At 41.2% G+C, this 19,782-nt stretch overlaps 1 protein-coding gene across 2 annotated transcripts; it reads left to right on the top strand.

Annotated features, from left to right (window-relative positions):
- Positions 1-14,389: 14,389 nt before the first annotated feature.
- On the top strand, positions 14,390-19,712 carry LOC131978261 (complement factor H-related protein 4-like). Of its 2 annotated transcripts, XM_059341840.1 has the most exons (5): positions 14,390-16,394; positions 16,620-16,796; positions 18,001-18,180; positions 18,791-18,970; positions 19,477-19,712. In XM_059341840.1, exons 1-5 carry the CDS (start codon positions 16,328-16,330, stop codon positions 19,659-19,661), a joined length of 789 nt encoding a protein of 262 aa, XP_059197823.1. In that variant the 5' UTR covers positions 14,390-16,327; the 3' UTR covers positions 19,662-19,712. The 2 variants fall into 2 exon arrangements, with proteins under 2 accessions (XP_059197823.1, XP_059197822.1); XM_059341839.1 differs by lacking the exons at positions 14,390-16,394; positions 16,620-16,796 and adding an exon at positions 17,689-17,868.
- The last annotated feature ends 70 nt before the right edge of the window (positions 19,713-19,782 follow it).

The raw sequence follows: 19,782 nt of genomic DNA, 5'->3' as shown, positions 1-19,782 counted from the left end.
TTAATATCTCTGACTGTAACTAACAGAGAAATGTAAGGTATCTCCCTGTGAAGTTTAAGTAGCTCTTCATGGTTTAATTATGTCCTCTAGTAACAAAGGACTCTGTCTTCAGTGCAGAAACAGACACATGTCCACAGAAAAAGCAGCACATACTAAAAGCGGGATGCAGAATCTGTGTCTTCACTCTACTTCCTATACCTCTTCTCTTTACTTCTTATTTTCTTCTTGTTTGCTTTTTATTTTATTTTACTATTTTGGTGCTTGTAACTTGAAGTTTTCTTATTTTGAAGATTTGTACCAAATCTCAGTTCTTAATACAATTTTTGTCAAGTCTTCATAACTTCAGTTTCGTGTCTATTTTTGACCTGTTTTGCTTTATTTACACTGAACAGCAATCAGCAACAAATGTAACTTTTGCAACAAACTAGAGACAAATTGACCCAGAGCTCAAGACTCCATCCTCCAATCCACAACGCAGCCTCAACTTGAGGGCCTTCAGATTCTCTGTGAATTCAACAAGGCTGAAACAGCCTTTCACAGCCAAAGACTTTTTGACAGCGAGGGTCATCTCCTGCTGCGGCCCGAAGCACCTCAACGCAAGATAGACACTCAACCGGTGGTGCAGGCCCAAAAGTGTGAACCTGGAAGGTGCAATATGGTGCGGTTCAATCAAGTGACTGAAGGGACTCGTCCAGTGTCCAGCCACAGACCAATCCGACCCAACGGCTGTTCTGACTTGAAAATAGCCGGTGAACCCCGTCCAGTCCAGTGGCAAAGAAGAATCTCAGGTCGTATGGCTGTGTTTCTGTGATTGATGGGTTGGTGATGATTCTTGAGTTAAACCTTGTCTTTTTTTTAAACAAGTGTGTTTATTAATTTTCAGAATAATCACACTACAACAAGATACTGTATAAAACAGGTGCAAAACAAAACAATCACAATAAGGCTTATCGTCGATGTGAGTATCACAGGGCAGTAGCATGAGTAATTTGCACAGTCCAAAACAAAGATAAAAAATAATCTGTCTACTCCTTTAGAGGAAAGCATTACAAATAAATAAAAATAAAAAGAGCAAACAAACAGACGTATGATAAATACATGGTTATTTCATTTGTCGATGGTTTACATACAGGGATAACATGCCTCCAATGCTTACCTCCCCTCTAAGAACACCATAAAAGACCTCCATATACTGTCAAAAATTTGGTATTTACCCTTTAACGTGAAGGTGAGTTTTTCCAGCGCCAGCGAATCTAATAGCCCTGCAAGCGAGACACTAATACTCGGTTTAGTAGTGGATTTCCATGCTTTGGCTATGGTGTATTTGGCTTGTAGCATGCAAAAAATAATCATAGTTTTATTCGCCTTGCTAAGGTTATGATTTATTGGAAAAATACCTAGGATACATAGTTGGGGGTCTATTATTAGTTTTATACCTGTAACCTGCAAAATCATATCCATCACCTCACTCCAAAAGGCCTGAATCAGTGGGCAGTCCCATAGGCAATGGTATAGAGTGCCCTCTCTACCACATTTATAACATGTGTCAGGGTTATTGGGGTTGAATTTATTTAGCTGAGATGGTGTTACATATATTCTCATTATCCACTTGTATTGAAGCAGTTTAAAATGGGTATTTATTGTTTGTGTTTGAGATTTTAAGCAAATATTCTGCCAGTCCTCAGTGGTAATTACTGAATTTAAATCCTCACACCATGCCAGTCTCTTTCTATCTGAGGAAACCTTTGATCCTTCCAAGATTAATGCATAAAAGCTTGAAGTCAATCCCTTCTTAGGATGTTGATTTGTTGCTATTTCTTCTATAGGACTAAGTGTAGGTAAAGCTAAAGACTTCTGTAGCTTAAATATATAACTTCTTATCTGCAGGTATTTAAAAAAGTGGTTTGGTTGAATATCATATTTTTGTTTCAGGTCGACAAAGGACAAGAGAACGTTGTTGTCAAATAAATCTGCAATTTTACTAAGGCCTTTGTTTGCCCAAATTTTGAATCCCATATCTTTTTTCCCAGGTTTAAAATCACTGTTGCCCCAGATTGGTGTAAATTGAGATAATATTGGTATCTCATCTATATGTTTATGAACCTCGTACCATACCAGAATTGTGTTTTTAACAAAGGGATTATCTGTTAACGTCTTTAGTTCTTTTAATTTAGCAGAGTATAGATATGACTTGAGTGGTAGAGGGGATGACATACTTCTTTCCATACTCATCCACGACTGAGGCGTTCCTTGTGAGAACCAACAGGAGGCAGTAGTGAGTTGGGCAGCCCAATAATACCATTGAAGGTTTGGGAGTTTCAAGCCCCCTCTATCATAGGGGAGATAAAGCAGAGATAAGCGAAGTCTGGCCCGTCTGTTGTTCCAAATGAAATTACAGAACATGCTTTTCATCTTTGAAAAAAAATTAATAGGAGGACTGAGAGGAATGGAATGAAAGAGGTAAAGGAACTTTGGAAGAACATTCATTTTAAGTATGTTGATCCGCCCTATCATGGAGATTGGTAGTAATGACCATCTATTGATAGATTCCGCAACTGACTCTATCACTGGGTTATAATTTGTCTCTACTAAATCATCAATTTTAGGAGTAATTTTAATACCAAGATATGTGAAGCTATCTCTAATCACCTTGAATGGAGTTTGAACAGGGGGTTTTATTCTATCTGAATGCTTAAGGTAAAGTATAGCAGATTTTGATTCGTTAATTTTGTAACCGGATAGCTTACTAAAAGAGCTAATGATATTGAACAAGTGACGCAGTGATTGTTCTAAATGGGATAAAAAAATTACAATATCATCCGCGAATAAACCTATTTTGTTGTCAATCTCATTTATTTTAATGCCTGTGATATATTGATTACTCCTAATGGCGATAGCCAATGGCTCAATTGCCAAAACAAACAAGAGGGGTGAAAGAGGACAACCTTGGCGTGTGCCTCTAGAAAGATTAAAAGGTTTGGATATAATATCATTTGTTAATACAGATGCTACCGAATTGTTGTATAAGACTTTAATCCAATCAGAGAAATAATGACCAAAGCCAAAACGTTCGAGTACTTTGTGGAGATATTGATGTTCGACACGGTCGAACGCTTTTTCTGCGTCTAACGAGAGCACTGCTGTATCTGGATGTTCTGTCTTTGCATAAACAATATTGAGAACCCTGCGGACACTGTGGAAGGCTTGTCGTCCCCTAACAAACCCATTTTGGTCTGGATCAGAGAGAAAAGGCAGGTACCTCTCAAGCCTCCGTGCCAGTACTTTGGCAATTATTTTAGCATCAGAATTAATTAATGAAATCGGCCGATATGAGTCGCATTTTGTTGCTGGTTTTCCAGGCTTCGGTATCAAAATTATAAGTGCGTTGCACATGGATGGTGGAAGTTTGCCGGAATTGAAGCTTTCCACAAACATATCTAGCAGTGGAGAAAGTAGCTTGCTCTTGAAGATTTTGTATATGTCAATAGGTAGCCCATCTGGGCCAGGAGCCTTTCCCCCTTTCATTTTATCAATTGCTTCAGATAATTCAGCTGATGTGATGGGGGAATCTAAATCAGCTTTAGCTTCTTCACTAAGTGAGGGGAGTGTTAACTGATCAAAAAAATCTTGAAATGATTCATTAGTCATTAAACACTCCGATGAGTATAACTGTGTGTAAAATGATTCAAAAAGTGTATTAATTATTTGAGGGTCTGACGTTTTATCTCCAGTAGCAGTGTCAATCTCTGTGATAGTTCTTGCATTTTGTTCTGTTTTTAAGCGCCAAGCAAGTAGTTTCCCCGCCTTCTCTCCCTGATCATAATAGGTCTGCTTAAGTCTAATTAATCCTGCCAGGGCTTTATTAGTGGATAATTTATTGTACTTCGCTTTTAGGATTGCTAATTTCTGTTGTTTTTCTCTGCTATTGTCAGAAGTTACTTCCAACTCAAGTTCCTTTATATCTCTTTCCAGCTCCAACATCTCAAGATATTGTTTATTCGATTTATTTCTTGTGTATCCCATCATTTGACCTCTAATAAAAGCTTTGAAAGCCTCCCACCTTACTGAGGCAGATGTTTCTGTTGTATTTAACTCAAAATAGTCATCAATATTTTGTCCAACATATTCAAGGAATTTGGAGTTATGTAACCACTGTGGCCTTAAGCGCCAAAGTCTTTTCCCTTTGACAGCTGTTGTAGCTGTGTAATTTAGCAGAAGTAAAGAATGATCGGAAATGAGAATAGACTTATATATACAATCATTGATGTCTGGAGCAAGAGATTTGGACACGAGAAAGTAATCTATGCGACTGTATGTATTATGTGTAGCTGAATGGCAAGAGTACTCTTTCTTTGTAGGATTTTTAACTCTCCAAATATCAATTAGGTTAAGCTCCTGCATAAATTGGAGAATTATCTTCCTGCTTCTTGAATGGGTTAGGTCTATGCCTGAAGAGCGGTCCAGTTTTGGGTCAAGGGCGCAGTTAAAGTCACCCCCGATTATTATGACACCCTGAAGAGAAGAAATTTGCAAAAATATATTACTATAAAAGTTTGGGTCGTCATTATTAGGACCATATAGGTTCACAAGAATCAAGTCTTGGTTTACTAATGAAGCTTGTATAATAATATATCTGCCCGCTGGATCCAAAACTGTCTTTTGGATACGAAGAGGAACAGACTTGTGGACAAGTACTGCAATTCCTCTGGCATAAGATGAAAAAGAGCATGTGATTACTTGACCTGGCCATCTCCTCTTTAAGCGATTTGTTTCATTAGAAAGCAAATGTGTCTCTTGTAGGAAAACTATTTTGGGATTATATTGCTTGATCCTATTCAAAACTTGCTTGACTTTAACTAATTTTCTTAATCCTCTAACATTCCAAGAAAGTAACTGAATGTCTAAATTCCTATTCATTAATAAATACTGTGATTATGACATGGCCCTGATAATACCGTTTTGCCAAAATTGTGAAAAAAGGCACCTTACATTTCAAAAACAAGAACTTTACAACATTCATTATAACACAGAACTCTTAGCCCTTCCCGCCCCCTGTGATCAAGTCACACAGAAGCCCACCCCACTTGTACCGATCCGGTTAAACTCACTGATCCTTCGAAAGGAGCAAGAGAGAAAAGGGAGAAAACAAAAACAAAAACAAAGAACGTACTACCTAAACTTTATAGGTCAAGTGCTCCGCTCCCCGTGAGGGTTAATCATGTCGACCAATAACCTCAAAATAAATGCACAAGTGTAAGCCACCTAATCAAATTCACCTGTATACAGGATAAACAACACTGTGGCAATGTTCATAACTGTCCCTCTTAAGACGTGATGTGTTTAGTATTCTGCTTTAGCATACATAATGTTGACAGTTGTTTACCCCTCTTGCTGCTGACGAACCCGTTGAATAAATGCTTCAACCTCTTCTGGTGTGTTGAACTGGTGCCGGCTGCCTTGATGAAAGATCTTCATCTTTGCGGGAAATATAAGCCCGAAGTCCATGTGCAGCTCCCGGAGTTTCAGCTTCACGTCGTTGTATTGTCGGCGTTGTTTCTGTACCTCCACAGACAAATCTGGAAAAAACATGACATGGTGCTCCCGATACATCACTTTTCCTTTTTTCCGAGCTGCTCTCATTACTCGGACTTTGTCTTGATAGTTAAGAAACTTCATGATGAGAGTGCGCGGGGGTCCGCTCGGGTCTTGTCGGCCGGGCAGCCGGTGGGCACGTTCAATGACCACGGGTCCCGGAAACGTGCCCGGTCCAAGGATTTCGGGCAGCCAGGCTTGGAGGAAAGAGACCGCGTCTCCCCCCTCAGTTTTCTCGGGCAAGCCGATCAGCCGTAGGTTCGATCTTCGGTGTCTGTTTTCGAGGTCGTCAAGTTTTAGTGTAAGCTCGTGCACTTTCTTTTGAAGGGACTTTTCCTTGCTAGTTAGCCCTGATATGTCGTCTTCAGCTTTGCTAATGCGGGACTCTGCCGCGGTTAGCCTCTCAGAAAAAACACCAATTGCTTCTTTTATCTCTTGGTTAGAAGAGACGACTTCGCGCAGTTGAGTAGAAAAGTCAGCTCTCATTAAACGAATGGCAGCTAAAATATTAGCACCGTCGTCTTGGTGAGCCGCGTTAGCATCGTCCAAATCCTCCTCATCACCCACCGAGGTGTGGTCCATGCTAGCGTCGTCGTCTTCGTCGCCACCCGATGCCGTTTTAACCTGGTTGTGTTGTTTCTTTCTTGGCATTTTTTGTTCAAAATAGTACAAGGAAGCTCTTGCAGAACTAACCGAGTTGGTTGAGGGTCAACTTGGCAAAATGGAAGTGTAAAACAGGGACACGGGATCGGAGCTCGGAAACCTGCTGCTGCTCAGGCAGACGCCATAACCGGGAGCCTTAGTTAAACCTTGTCTATTAATTTTAGATGGTTAGATAAACTTCAGCAAAGACTTGGTTATTTAACAGTAAAACAAATTTGTCATCTCCTTAAATCGCAAACCTATGATTCAGTTAATATCTGACTTAGAAGTTATGATGATCTTTCTTTCTTCTATTCTATTCTAGTTTAGTAAATAAATGCATTAAATCTTCTATCATTGTGAGATTTAATTTTCATGCAGAAATTCATGGTCAATGATTACGTATTAAAATGATGTCTCATATCTAAAGCTTGCTCGTCCTGGTAATCATTTCATTAATATCAAAACATTTAGTTTGTTTTGACTTTTTAAGTTGAATAGACCATCAAGTTTAACTGATGAATACTGTATTCTAATGGTGGTGCCCTTTTCTTTTATTACAAGGTAATCTAGATTTAATGGTTAACCTTAATTTACTTAATTAAATAATAAATTGATTAATCTGCGTATAGTCTCCTACAGTTGTTTGGTCAGAAAGAACATGTGCATTAGTCTTAGTCTGCTATTTTAATGTTTTTAATGTAGTTCTTTAAGGTTAAGTTGGGTTAAAAATGCAATTGGGCATGTTGAATGTTCGTCAATATAATTTTCAAACATTTAGAAAAACAAATGACAGTGCATTGCCTATTTGTGTACTTTTAAGTATGAATCATGATGGTGCAATATAAACAGCATTGGTCTCTCTAATCTAATTAATCATTGACCAATTTCTTCACTTATTGAATTATCAAATGGACTTTATACTTTAGTAAGTTATTAACACTAATTGTGACTAAAACTGTTTCTTACAAATGTATAACTTGAAGTTAGCTCAAAATGGTCTTAAACTTGTCTCGTGTATGCTGTGTTCAACGTGAAGAATTCATGTTTTCCTTTATGCTGTTGTGCTAGATATAAAATTTATTTTTCTCATTGTTGTTGATCCTGTAGGGTCAGAACTGATGTGATATAAATGATTCCTGATACTGGCCCTAAAACATAATTTATATTATGTTATGAGCGTGTTTGATTTTTTTGGTTTGAAAAGCAGACCTTACTTTAGTCTATACGTTGATTATTTTTGTACAGAAAACAGTATTGCACGTGTGAACAGTGTGTGTGTGTGTGTGTGTGCGTCATGTTGCGTGCACACAGCCTTGTGCAACCCCACTGACCCTCTGGAGACTGGAGACAAACACACAGAAAGAGTTTGCCAAACGAGTTTGCCTCAGTTAAACTTTGTCATTGAACGGCTGCTCATTGAACGGCTGCTCATCGAAATGCGATCATTTCATCCTTTTGTTTCTCCACCTGTGGGGGAACGTGGAAGTTTCTTTATCACAGAATGGTAAGACAGACTTTTACTTGACTGAATGCGTTGTTAAATTAAAGAAAGATGGATCTAGTGTTTCTTACAGTATAGTGCACAAAGTCATATTCTTACCATCACGTTGTGATTTCACTGGCATCTGAAGCAGACAACTGTTTCCTCTTTTTGTTGTTGCTGTTTATTAGTGTGTTAAAAGCTGCCAGATGTTCCTCGGTCCTATGTGTCAGAAGCGACCCAAAAAGCGGAGTACCAACAAGGAGACGTGATACATTTCACTTGTGAAACCGGTTATATATCAGGCCCAACCATAAAATAAGTATGTACAGACGAGGGCTGGTTCACCCTCCGACGGGGAAGGTGCTACCTTGAGTTAAATAGCTTTCTGCTCCATTCTTTTTTTGTTGTTGCAACTTGTCAGGGGGACCATCGCCAAAACTATCAACCACCCATGTACAAAACAAACTAACTACTCAAAAACCACAATGAAAAAAAAAACATGCGAAAGTAAACACATAACCATCATCCCGCCCATGACCAACTACCCATCCAACCAACCATTAAACCAACCATCAAACCAACCAACCAATCATCAAACCAACCATCAAACTAACCAACCCTCAAACCAACCCACCATCAAACCGACCACATCCAACCAACCATCCATCCATCCTACCAACCACCTGGCGCTTAACCAGCTCACAGTCAAGGAACATTTTATGCAACAGAACAGGGAGGATTTTTAACAACATCCCCAGACTGAGGACATGGTCACCAGTATCAGATTCTGCAGACAAAGACAACACTGAGTAAACAATGTAAAAATCATAAGCAGCAGTATCCCTCCGGATTTTTTATTGGGACCTTCACATCACTTCCCACAAGTGACACAAACCCATCACGAATAAAAGGAACATAAGCTGCCAAAACATCTGGTTCACAGGAATGAAGAGCAAACACCTTGGAGACACAACAGCCTTTAACAGGTGCAACAAAGGCAGCCGGCCTGACACCAGACGTCATCCGTCTGGCATTAGTCTTTAACACAAGACACTCTGTCTTCCAATGTCCTTCATGACAATAATGGCAAATGTTACTGCTGTCAAAACCTCCGCTTGGAGGGCGCTTGTGATGCGGAGAGAGTAGGACCGCAAGAGCGGGGCTCTCCAGAACAAACACAAAACCAAACATTTTTGGGACACTGGAAGTGGCCAAACAAACACACGACCAACGAAGGAATGTCATTACGTGACTTCTGGGTATTAACACCCAAGAATATAAGGACTTTGAGATCCAGCACCCAAAAAACTCAGGCTCAACTAGCAGCTGCTAGCGTAGCGGCCCCCAACCCACCTCCCCCTTCATTTTGGACCAAGGTAGCAACAGAACTGGAGGAGTTTAGATGTTCTGTCACACTGTTGGGTGGCGACTGTAATTGTTGTCTGGATGATAGTAGGGACAGATCCCTAGCAGATAGACACAGAAATCGGAGCTCAGATACCTCCTTAGCTAAAATGTTAAACGACATAAATCGAAAGTTACGTATGTAACTACGGTTCTATGAATCCTGGATGACCGCCAGAGGCGGTGCATAAGCACTGAATGACTTCGTCATGCGCATGTACAGGTTGAGTAGTTATACCAACAAAGTCACGTGTGACCCCCTGATGACCCCTGGATAGGTTATATCTTCCGGTGTCATCAGAGGATCTGTTCCTGCAGAATCTTCTCGCGAAACCACGAGGGTTCTGAGTGACTGGACGCTCTGGCGGTCATCCAGGATTCATAGAACCGTAGTTACATACGTAACTTTCGTTCTATTTCATCCTTCCTGACCGCCAGAGGCAGTGCATAAGCACTGGATGACACATACCAAAAGAGTCACAAGGAATCCCACCTACTCACCTTACTGAGTGGAAGTAGAGGAACTTGGTAGGAGGACCACACCCAGCGGGTGAGGAGTGGCAACATTCACCCGGTAAAATCTGGTGAAGGTGCTTGGCGACGCCCATGAGGCCGCAGCACATATGGTCTCCAGGGGCACACCTCTCAGAGCTGCCCATGACGTGGAGACGCCCCGGACAGAGTGGCACCTCACCCCGGGTGGCACCTCACCCCGGGTGGCAGGGGGTGACCACCCGCCTCATATGCATGGGTTATGACATCCACAATCCAGTGAGACAAGCGCTGCTCCGACAGCGCGTGACCCTTCTTCGGACCACCATGGCACACAAAAAGCTGGTCTGACTGGCGTAAACTTGCGGTATTCCCAATGTATGCCTGTAAAGCCCGCAGAAGACATAACAGCTCAGATGTATCGTCCCCTTCCCCTTCAGGTGGGACAAACCTTGCCAGCTGGATAGGCTGATTAAGACGTGAGCTCGTCAGAACTTCAAGCTGAAATGCCACATTCGGCCATAAGGTAACCCCCGAGCCATCAGAGTTCCACCTCTGCCTCGAGACAGAGAGTCCGCCACCTCGTTCTGTCTCCCTGGGAGATACATTGCCCTCAGGCTGGCTAGGCGGGGGGCTGCCCAAGTAAGGAGGTCCCTGGTTACGTGTAGTAACCGTGCCGACCTGGTGCCCCCCTGGCGGTTTATGTTGGAGACGGTCGAGATGTTGTCCGACCGAACAAGCACATGCCTCCCTACCAAGTGGGGAAGAAAGTGCCTGAGCGCTAGATGTACAGCACGGAGCTCCAGTACATTGACGTGGTCTGTTTGGGCGAGAGCAGACCATCGCCCCTGCGCTATCCTGCTCTGCCACACTGCGCCCCACCCTGAGAGGGAAGCGTCCGTTGTGACAGTCTCCTGGCGAGATGGAACAGAGCCTATGGGCCTCTGGAGGGGGCATAGTGACAGCAAGCCCAAGGGAACGACGGCTGCAGCAGCCGTTACTTTGCCCAGAAGGTGCAGGAACTGGAGGAAGGGCAGCCGCTGGCCCAACTGGAAGAGAGGGAGGAGGCGAGAGATAACGGCCACCCGACGTGTCGATGGACAAGCCCTCAAGGTGACAGTGTCCAGAACCACACCCAGGAAGGTGATATTCTGGGAGGGGACCAAGCAGCTCTTCTCCAAGTTCACTGTGAGACCCAGTTGGGCCATGTGAGCCAGAAGAGTAGCCGTATCTAGAGCAGCCCGGGACTGAGACGGCGCACACACCAGCCAGTCGTCTAGGTATGGAAGAACTTTCATGCCCTGCGACTGCAGGGGCGAAAGGGCTGCAGCCACACACCAGGTGAAGACCCGTGGGGACAGTGAGAGGCCAAAGGGAAGCACCCAGAATTGGAAATGGTGGCCCTGAAAGGCAAAACGCAGGAACTGCCTGTGGCGGGGTATGACAGGAACGTGGAAGTAGGCATCCTTCAGGTCGATGGATGTAAACCACTCCCCCATGGCAATTGTCCGCAGGAACGGGAGCCTGCCCCCGAGGCATGGGAGATGGTGTCCTGAGGTGTGATTTCCCCATATTCCCTGAATGCAGTGGCCGAGGCTGTGGTCGAGAGGACGTCATCCTCTGGGCCAGACATGGTCACAGAAGGAGTAGGCATACCCGCACTCACTGCACCAGTCTCAGGCTGGAGAGCCAAAAAGATGGACTTCATCTGATGAAACTCTGCTGTCAGCTGGTCCACCCTGGAAGCCAGCTTAGACCCCCTGGCCACCTTCCTGGAGGGAACGCCTTCAGCCTCTGTGGCCCGGCGCTTCAACCGACTGGGCCGGGTGTGGTCCAGGGTCTGGGCTGGGGGCAATTCTTCTGGCGAGGACACACCACCCAGAAGCTGCTCCACCCCAGCCAGCCTAGCAGCCCGTACCGCTCGGGGCGTGAGGCTGCAGTTCATGCACGGGTTCTCTGAAAGGCCCTCCCTCAAATGCTCGAGGTCAAGGCATGAGGGGCAAAGGTCATGGCCATCCTCAGGCTGCAGAAAAGCCATGCAGGCAGAGCAACAATGAGTGGTCATCATAATTGCAACCGCCAATTATGACACCACCAAGCACCGTATGTTGGGAGTGGGAGCGAAGACACTGCTTTCACCAACAAGGCTGTCCTCTGCACTTTTTTTTATTTTTTTTTTAATCTTTATTTTGTTATTTGTTTTTATTATATGTATTTATTTATTTCATATAATAATAATGAACCTCCGGTTTAACCCAAACAAGGAATGATGTTCAAAAATAACAACAAACCAATAACTATGCAGTTTCAGCCAGCGGAAATAGCACTGCTAACTGCAAACTGAAAGGTTACTCAAATCCAACAGAAAAGCGGTACCTTGAAGGCAGCACGGGTACGACCGAGTCGTCTACCGTAATAATGCAGTTAACACAAACAAGATAAGGCTCACTTATGCCGGGAGAGGGGGCGAAAACACCGCCGTCACCAACAGGTCGCCGCGAAATCAAATGAAACAGCCGCCAGGCGTTCTGAGATAAACAAGTTAACACGAGCGAACACGCTGCCGCTAACTATGAGCCATACGCTGACACTACAGCTGTAGTATACCTGCAACGCGAGAAGAACAAAGGAACAGTTCCTCTGATGACACCGGAAGATATAACCTATCCAGGGGTCATCAGGGGGTCACACGTGACTTTGTTGGTATAACTACTCGACCTGTACATGCACAAGACGAAGTCATTCAGTGCTTATGCACCGCCTCTGTTGGTCACGAAGGATGAAATAGAACTGATTGATATATGGAGAGCTCTGAACCAAACAGCTAGGGACATTACATGTTACTCTAATACACACAAATCCTACTCTCGAATTGACCATTTCTTCATACCACCACATATTATAGGACAAGCGATCTCAAGTAATATTAGCAACCTCTCCCCGGTTTAATTAGAAATCGCTTTGAGGTATGATATGGAGGGTTTTTTTTTTTTTTTAAAGGGCAGCATTTATTTTGCGATGTAGCAAACTCCACTTTCTGTGAGCGCACATCGTTTATATTTACTTTGTCGACCAGTGTTGACTGTCGGGACGAAGGCTCTGCATCTCCAGGTGCAGTTTTTTTCCCCAGCTGGGAAAACTGGGTCGGGTGGTTCTGCTTTAGATGGGCATGCAAGTTTGTTGTGGTGGCTTTTTTTGTTGCCACCACTTTTGAACAAATTCGGCATACAGGCTCGTCCGTGTGTTGATGGGCTCACCTTTTTCATTCGGTTTTAAACCGACATATTCCCACACCGGGGCTGTGGCATTTGGCTTTGCAATCATCTTTTTCCCTCGCGTTGCTCCGCACGAGGCTCACCTGCTGCACTCTGTGTGTAGCCAATGCTAGCGGCCCAGCCTTCCCCACAGAGACAAAGAGACTGGATGACTGACAGGAGGGTTCACTCCGCTCATTCTGCTATGGAACAAAAGCGCCCAGGTGCTGAGATCGAGCACAGAGTGAACCCTCTTGTCATCCAGCCTGCTTGGAGGCAACAGACGAGGAAAACAAACATGCATGCGCATGGCGATATATCGAGGCCGGCAAAATTATTGAGTTCATTTAATTTATCGTGCGATTAATTGATTTATTGATTATCGGCCCAGGCCTACTACCAGGTCATTGTTTTATCAAAGGCAACAACTGTATGAATATGGTAACAAACCTAGTAAATATTTGGCACGCCTACTTAATCAGAGACAAAATAATAATACAATAGCAGGAATTAGAGACACAAAGGGGAAAAAACATTTTGATAAAAAGGACATTAATTCCATTTTTTGTGTCATTTTATAAAACACTGTATACATCTGACAATAACAGCACTAAGGAGGAACTTGATAAGTTATTTTCTAAAATCCAACTCCCAACTTTGACAAGAACAGCAGAGATACCTGGGTGGAATGGTTTATGGTCTATAAAGACAAACTCACGCCATACCTTTCTAAGACCTTTAATTATAGCTTTAACACAGCTCACCATCTGCCCGAAACTATGTCGTTAGCCAATATTTGTCTTATCTTGAAAAGAGACAAAGATCCTGAAGATCCGGCGTCGTATAGGCCTATATCACTTATAAACATAGATGCAAAAATGTTGGCCAAGGTATTACTTTGAGGCTTGAACCACTTATACAGACCTTGGTAAAACCTGATCAAACAGCTTTCATAAATAATAACATAAGAAGGCTCTTAAATATAATTCAGATGGCCAGTGACGAAAAAATGCGTGGCCTGATAGTCTCATTGGACTCTTTAAAGGCTTTCGATAGCATTGAATGGCCCTTTCTTTTTCATGCTATGGAAAAAATTTAACCTAGGGACAGTTTTTTTTTACGCTTCAAGACTCTAGCTCTGGCATACTCCGCTGCTAATGATTCAGGTCCTACTTACATCCAGGACCTTGTCAAACTCTACACTCCTGCCCGTCCTCTCCGCTCTGCATCAGCCAAACAGCTGGCGACTCCAACCCTCCGTGGGTCAACTCGCCTCAAAACCTCCTCCAGACTTTTCTCTGTCTTGGCTCCCAAATGGTGGAACGAGCTCCCCACCGACATCAGGACCTCAGACAGCCTGTACATCTTCCACCGCAGGCTCAAGACCTATCTCTTCCAACAATACCTCAGTTAAGTCTTGGTCACCTAACATATAATTATTTAAAAAAAATAAAAACAAAACACGCTTCTTTTTTCTCTTCTTCTTTAACATATAGCACCCATGGAGCGATTACAGTTAGCTCTTAAAGTTATGTACTTACTTGATTCCTGTGGTCTATGTCTAGTACCATCAGGTTGAATACACTTATTGAAAGTCGCTTTGGACAAAAGCGTCAGCTAAATGACATGTAATGTAATGTAATGTAATACATTGATTGGGTAAAGCTGCAGTTTCGGTCACACAAAGCAACTTTAACCACCAACTCCTATTGCTTGAGTCCTTTCTCGCTGGGATGTGGGACACCACAGGGTTGCCCTCTGAGTCCCTTATTATTTGCTCTCCCCATCGAGCCCTTAGCTGAGCTAATAAGATCAACACCAGCAATTAAAGGTTTTCTGGTCAATGGTAAAACACATGGAAAGTCTCTGTATGCAGTCGATGTACTTCTGTACCTGGTCGACATTGACACTACGATTCCGAATCTACTTGACTGTCTGCAGCAGTTTGGACACATTTCAGGCTTTGAAGTGAATTTAACTAAAACTGAAGCCATGCCTGTGCGAGCCCTAGCAGGCTCTGCCCCACCTCGTGGCTTTCCTTTCCACTGGTCACCTAAGGAGATAACATATCTCGTAATTAAAATTGGCCCCTCCCTTAGAAAATTGATCAAGCTTAATCTTAGCCCAATTACACTGCGCATCAGGGAAGACCTGCACAGATGGGGAACTTTACCTGTGTCTTGGTTGGGAAGGAAAAACGCGCTTAAAATGAATATTTTGCCTAGGTTGTTGTACCCACTACAAATGCTGCCAACTCAATTCCTAATAACTTCTTTAGCAATTTGGATAAATTATTTACACAGTTCATAGGGCAAAAGGGTCAGGATGAAAATAGGCAGGCTGCAGAGACATAAAGATAATGGTGGACTAGATGCCCCAAACATATGCTTTTATTATTGGGAAGCTCAAATGAGGTGTATATATACGAAAGGGTAAACCCAGACGTAACTAATACATGGATTGATATTGAATCCAGAAACTATGGTATGCTGACGTTCAAGGTTTGCCCCTTTGTGAGTCATAAAAAAGCAAAACAGGAGGTTCAAAATAATTTCATTGTTTTGAATACATGGAACAAAATCAAGGTTCATTTCAAACTTAAAAAACATATATTGCAGAAAATGTGTTTAAAAAAGTAATTGTGTAGTCATCATAAAAATAGAAACCAATGAGTGGTAAGAGAATTATTAGTAAATGATGAATGAATAAGAACAATGAAATCAACGATGACCTTCTTCTGCCTCCTCATCACTCAATTCAATTAAATTGGCATTAAAGTTCAGATAACAATATTTCCCAAAGCATCAAAATACAACAATATTACCACCATATTTTGGGATGTCCAAAAAATGACCCCCTCAAAAAAAAAGTAATAAGATTTTTGTCAAAAATGGTCAGATTTTAAAATGCCTAAAAATGCTTAAAATTGATCCATTCTGGTCTGTTGTATGTAATATGTACATATTAGTGCATAATATGGCCAGAAATGACAGAAAAACACCATATTATGGGATGTCCAAAAAATGAAAAAAAAAAAGTCATACTATAGTATAGCATAGATTTTTGTCAAAAATTGTCAAATTTGTTCTTAAAAATTCAAGAAAAAAATTGCCATAGTATAGTATGTCGAAAAAGGGAGAAAAAATGGTCATTGTGTATTTTGTCCAAAAATACCAAAAAACACAGTAGTATAGCATGTTGGTCACACCATTGATCCATTGATCATGGTAATAGTATAGCATGTAAAAATATATGGAAAACAGTTATTGTGTATTTTGTCCAAAAATGCAAAAAAAAAAAAGTACAGTAGAATACACAGTAAATAAAGATTATTATGATTGGGTTTGGATTGGGACTATACAGTGGTGTAGTCCAAAAAAACATGCAGCTTAGGTTTGATTGGTGACTCTAAATTGCCCGTAGGAGTGAATGAGAGCATGAATGGTTGTCTGTCTTTATGTGTCAGCCCTGTGAGAGTCTGGAGACCAGTCCAGGGTGGACCCCGCCTCAAATGCCGATAAGTGGTTAGGGAAAATTACTGTTTATTTGGATTAATTTTCATTTCTAATCTCATTTGTTGTTTTGTTTACCTGTGACCCAAATATATTTGTATTAGCAGTTTAAAACTATTTCCAAAGCAAATTTGAGTGCTTCTTTTCATTCCATTCTGTTATTTCATAATGTAATTGATTTACATTTGTTCTGATCCATGTTTTTTAAGTACTAAGATATGTTTGTGTGTTTTGGAGGGGAGGAGGTTTTCATTGAAGACTTTGATCTGAATAGCTCTCAGTGGAAAAACCCCAACTCAGCCACAAAGGGACTGATTCCTGGATACAGCAGTTACAACTTCACAATGAGACTCTTTTACCTGCTTTGGCTTTTTTTCCTGCTGCTGAATGTTGACAAATCTTTACAACAGGATGGTAAGAATGTCAGATCTTCTTTTCTTCATTGGTTTACTGCTAGAGTTGGAAAACACTCAAATGTGATCAACAAAGTCATAATATAGTATGTTGCAAAACTAATGAGTAATAGAATAAATAATATAGTATGTCCAAATACATGATCAAAAAAGTAATAGTATAATATGTTGGAAAAGTCAAGAAATGGTCATATTGTAATATGTAATTTGGAGATTGGCACTTTATCATAGTGGAAGTATAGTATTTACAAAAATACAATAAAAACACCATATTAATTTATTACCAAAAACAGCAAAGAATAGTGCGTTGATAACGATAGTACAGTATGTTCAAAACTATGGGGAAAAAATGCCATAATAAAGTATGTTGAAAAAGGTAAACGGAAAAAAGATCATAGTGTGGTTTGTCCAAATATGCCCAAAAAAACCCACTGTAGAATAGCACATTGATCATGGTAAAAGCATTGTATGTCCAAAGAAATAAAATAAAAAAACACCATATTATAGTACGTGCAAAGATGTATATGTATAAGACTGTTACAACAGTTTCTACTGTCAGTTGTCATTAAGAAATGTAGTAATATTCTTGCATGTGTTCTCTCCAACAGCGATAACATGTAATATACCAGTGATTGAAAATGCTAATGTGGCCCTCCCTATCCGAGCATACATAGAAAATGATGTGCTGCTCTTTGAGTGTAATCAAGGATTTCAGCGTACTGAGGCCAGACCTTCAAAATGCACTAAAACAGGATTAAGAGCAGAGTGGAGCCCGACTCCTATGTGTGAACGTAAGTATGAGCTGAGTTGTGCAATTCATTAATCAAAATGACTGAAATTGGTGCTAACAGGTCATTTTCTCTTTTTTCCCCCAACAAATGCAGCACTAAAATGTAGACTCGTTGCAATGGAAGGAACCCGGTATGAACCTGCTTATAGAAATCTGTTTTCACCTGGTGAAACGCTGACAGTCTATTGTGCAAGGACATCCTGGATTTCTACCCCTCAGGAAACCTCCATAGTAACTACATGCGAAGAGAATGGACAGTGGTCTATCAGTCCGACATGCAGAGGTATAAAACTACAGTTCATTGGCTTTAGTGCCAGAGACAGAATATGAGATTGTTTCTAGTGTATTAACCTGTGGTGCTGATTGCTAATCTTACCTTTATTACATAAGATACAAACTTATGCATTTATTTCAGAGGTGACATGCATCAGCCGAAAACCAGAACATGTGAAATACTGGGGTGTGAGTCGTTGGAGATCCATGAAATTGGATGAGACTATAAGTTATTCGTGTCAGGAAGGCTACAAGACGACAGCTGTTAACAAACGGGCCAAATGCACCAGAAATGGGTGGACGCCAAATCCACTTTGTGAAGGTATAGTGAAGTTAACCTTTTATTGTGACATTTTTGTCACTTTATTCTTAATTTTTTGTTCATATTTGTGAAAGTAGGTGAGGAACCTTTGGTCTAGTGAGGACCTTATTTTACTCTAATGGCTGTTTTCCACCAAAGAAATTTAGCAAACTTGGATCAGTTTAATTCTGTCACTAAATGATTAACTAAAAGTCCCTTTCCACTACATATAGTCCACTTCATTAATCAATCACCACTCATTAATCTATCCTGGTCCCTGACCGTGGTGTTCTTTTCAGAGAAAATTGCACACCGCAAATGGTGTCAGAAAATAACCACGGAATAGTCAACAGATCATTTTAGCTATTCTGGCCTTTTTAGGTTCTAAAACCTAAGGTTCTACAATTTTACACTTGATATTGATTTTGAGTAAGCAACATTTCAGCCAATGCTGTCAAACTTACTAATTGCAGTGAATCCAGAATCAGTGACTATATTGAAAACAGTGATGTTTATACTTGGAACACTTTCCTCTATATTATGTTATGTAAGCATTTTTCCCTACACTTACCTGAAACAGTGTGCATATATATTTGAAACGGCACATTTTTTATACTTGTATATCATTTAGAGCTTGTGAGTTGTGGGACCCCACCACCCCTTAAGGATGGAGACATCAAGTACTCGATAGAAACACAGTACAGCCACAATGAACGAGTTGAATACCAATGTCAGAGCCGCTACACCATGGAGGGAGGGCCAAACAGAACCTGCATCAATGGTGAATGGACCGGACACATGAGATGCCTCGGTAAGTTACAGTTCTTCTCAAACTGTAGCACAACTTTATACTATTCAAAATGAAACTAAATTCTAATATGTTTTTTGGTTTTTGATGTTGATGATACATGTGCCTGTATCTGATGCTCAGATTTAAAGTCTCACAGTTCAAAAGTGTGTTAAGATGGCTATCAAAATATAAGAATATAATTAATAATTAACTAAAAAATAATTATTAATTATATTAAAAAATGACTTGATTTACTCTAAGTCACCTCTGGATTGGGCACCACTTGGTACAACAGAAAAAGATAGCCACTTTAACTAAATCAGTCTTGTAAAGTTACTACACTATATATTTGAAACCCTTATTAAATTACCATATCAATATTAAGTAAGGTTTAAGGAATGGTTCAACAATCATGGTTCAATCAAAAGAAAAAAAGTCTCTAATGTATAAAAAAAACCTGTTGCAGTATGCTTTACTATCCTTCCCGTCATTAAACAAAATGCTGTTTGTCCCATTTTCTCTTGCAGAACCCTGTATTGTGAATGAAGACGACCATAGACAACATAACATTACTTTAAAATCTAATGGCAGTAGATATTTCTCTCATGATGAAATAATTGATTACAGGTGTGCCAGAGGAATACCTGTCGGTGCTATAGCGATGCGTCAGAGGTGTAATAGTGGTGTGCTTCTTCTGCCTTCTTGCCAGTGAGAGTTTGACTGTCGTCAGCTGTGGCAGCATTAATAAAACACATGATCTGTCTCTTCTGCCTCCATAATATGTACCCTCCCATATATAACATGTCATTGTCCTACCTGATAGCAGGTTTAAA

The sequence above is a fragment of the Centropristis striata genome, chromosome 9, assembly GCF_030273125.1.
Source record: "Centropristis striata isolate RG_2023a ecotype Rhode Island chromosome 9, C.striata_1.0, whole genome shotgun sequence".
In the NCBI taxonomy this organism is placed as follows: domain Eukaryota; kingdom Metazoa; phylum Chordata; class Actinopteri; order Perciformes; family Serranidae; genus Centropristis; species Centropristis striata.
This window is presented reverse-complemented; position numbering and strand designations above follow the sequence as displayed.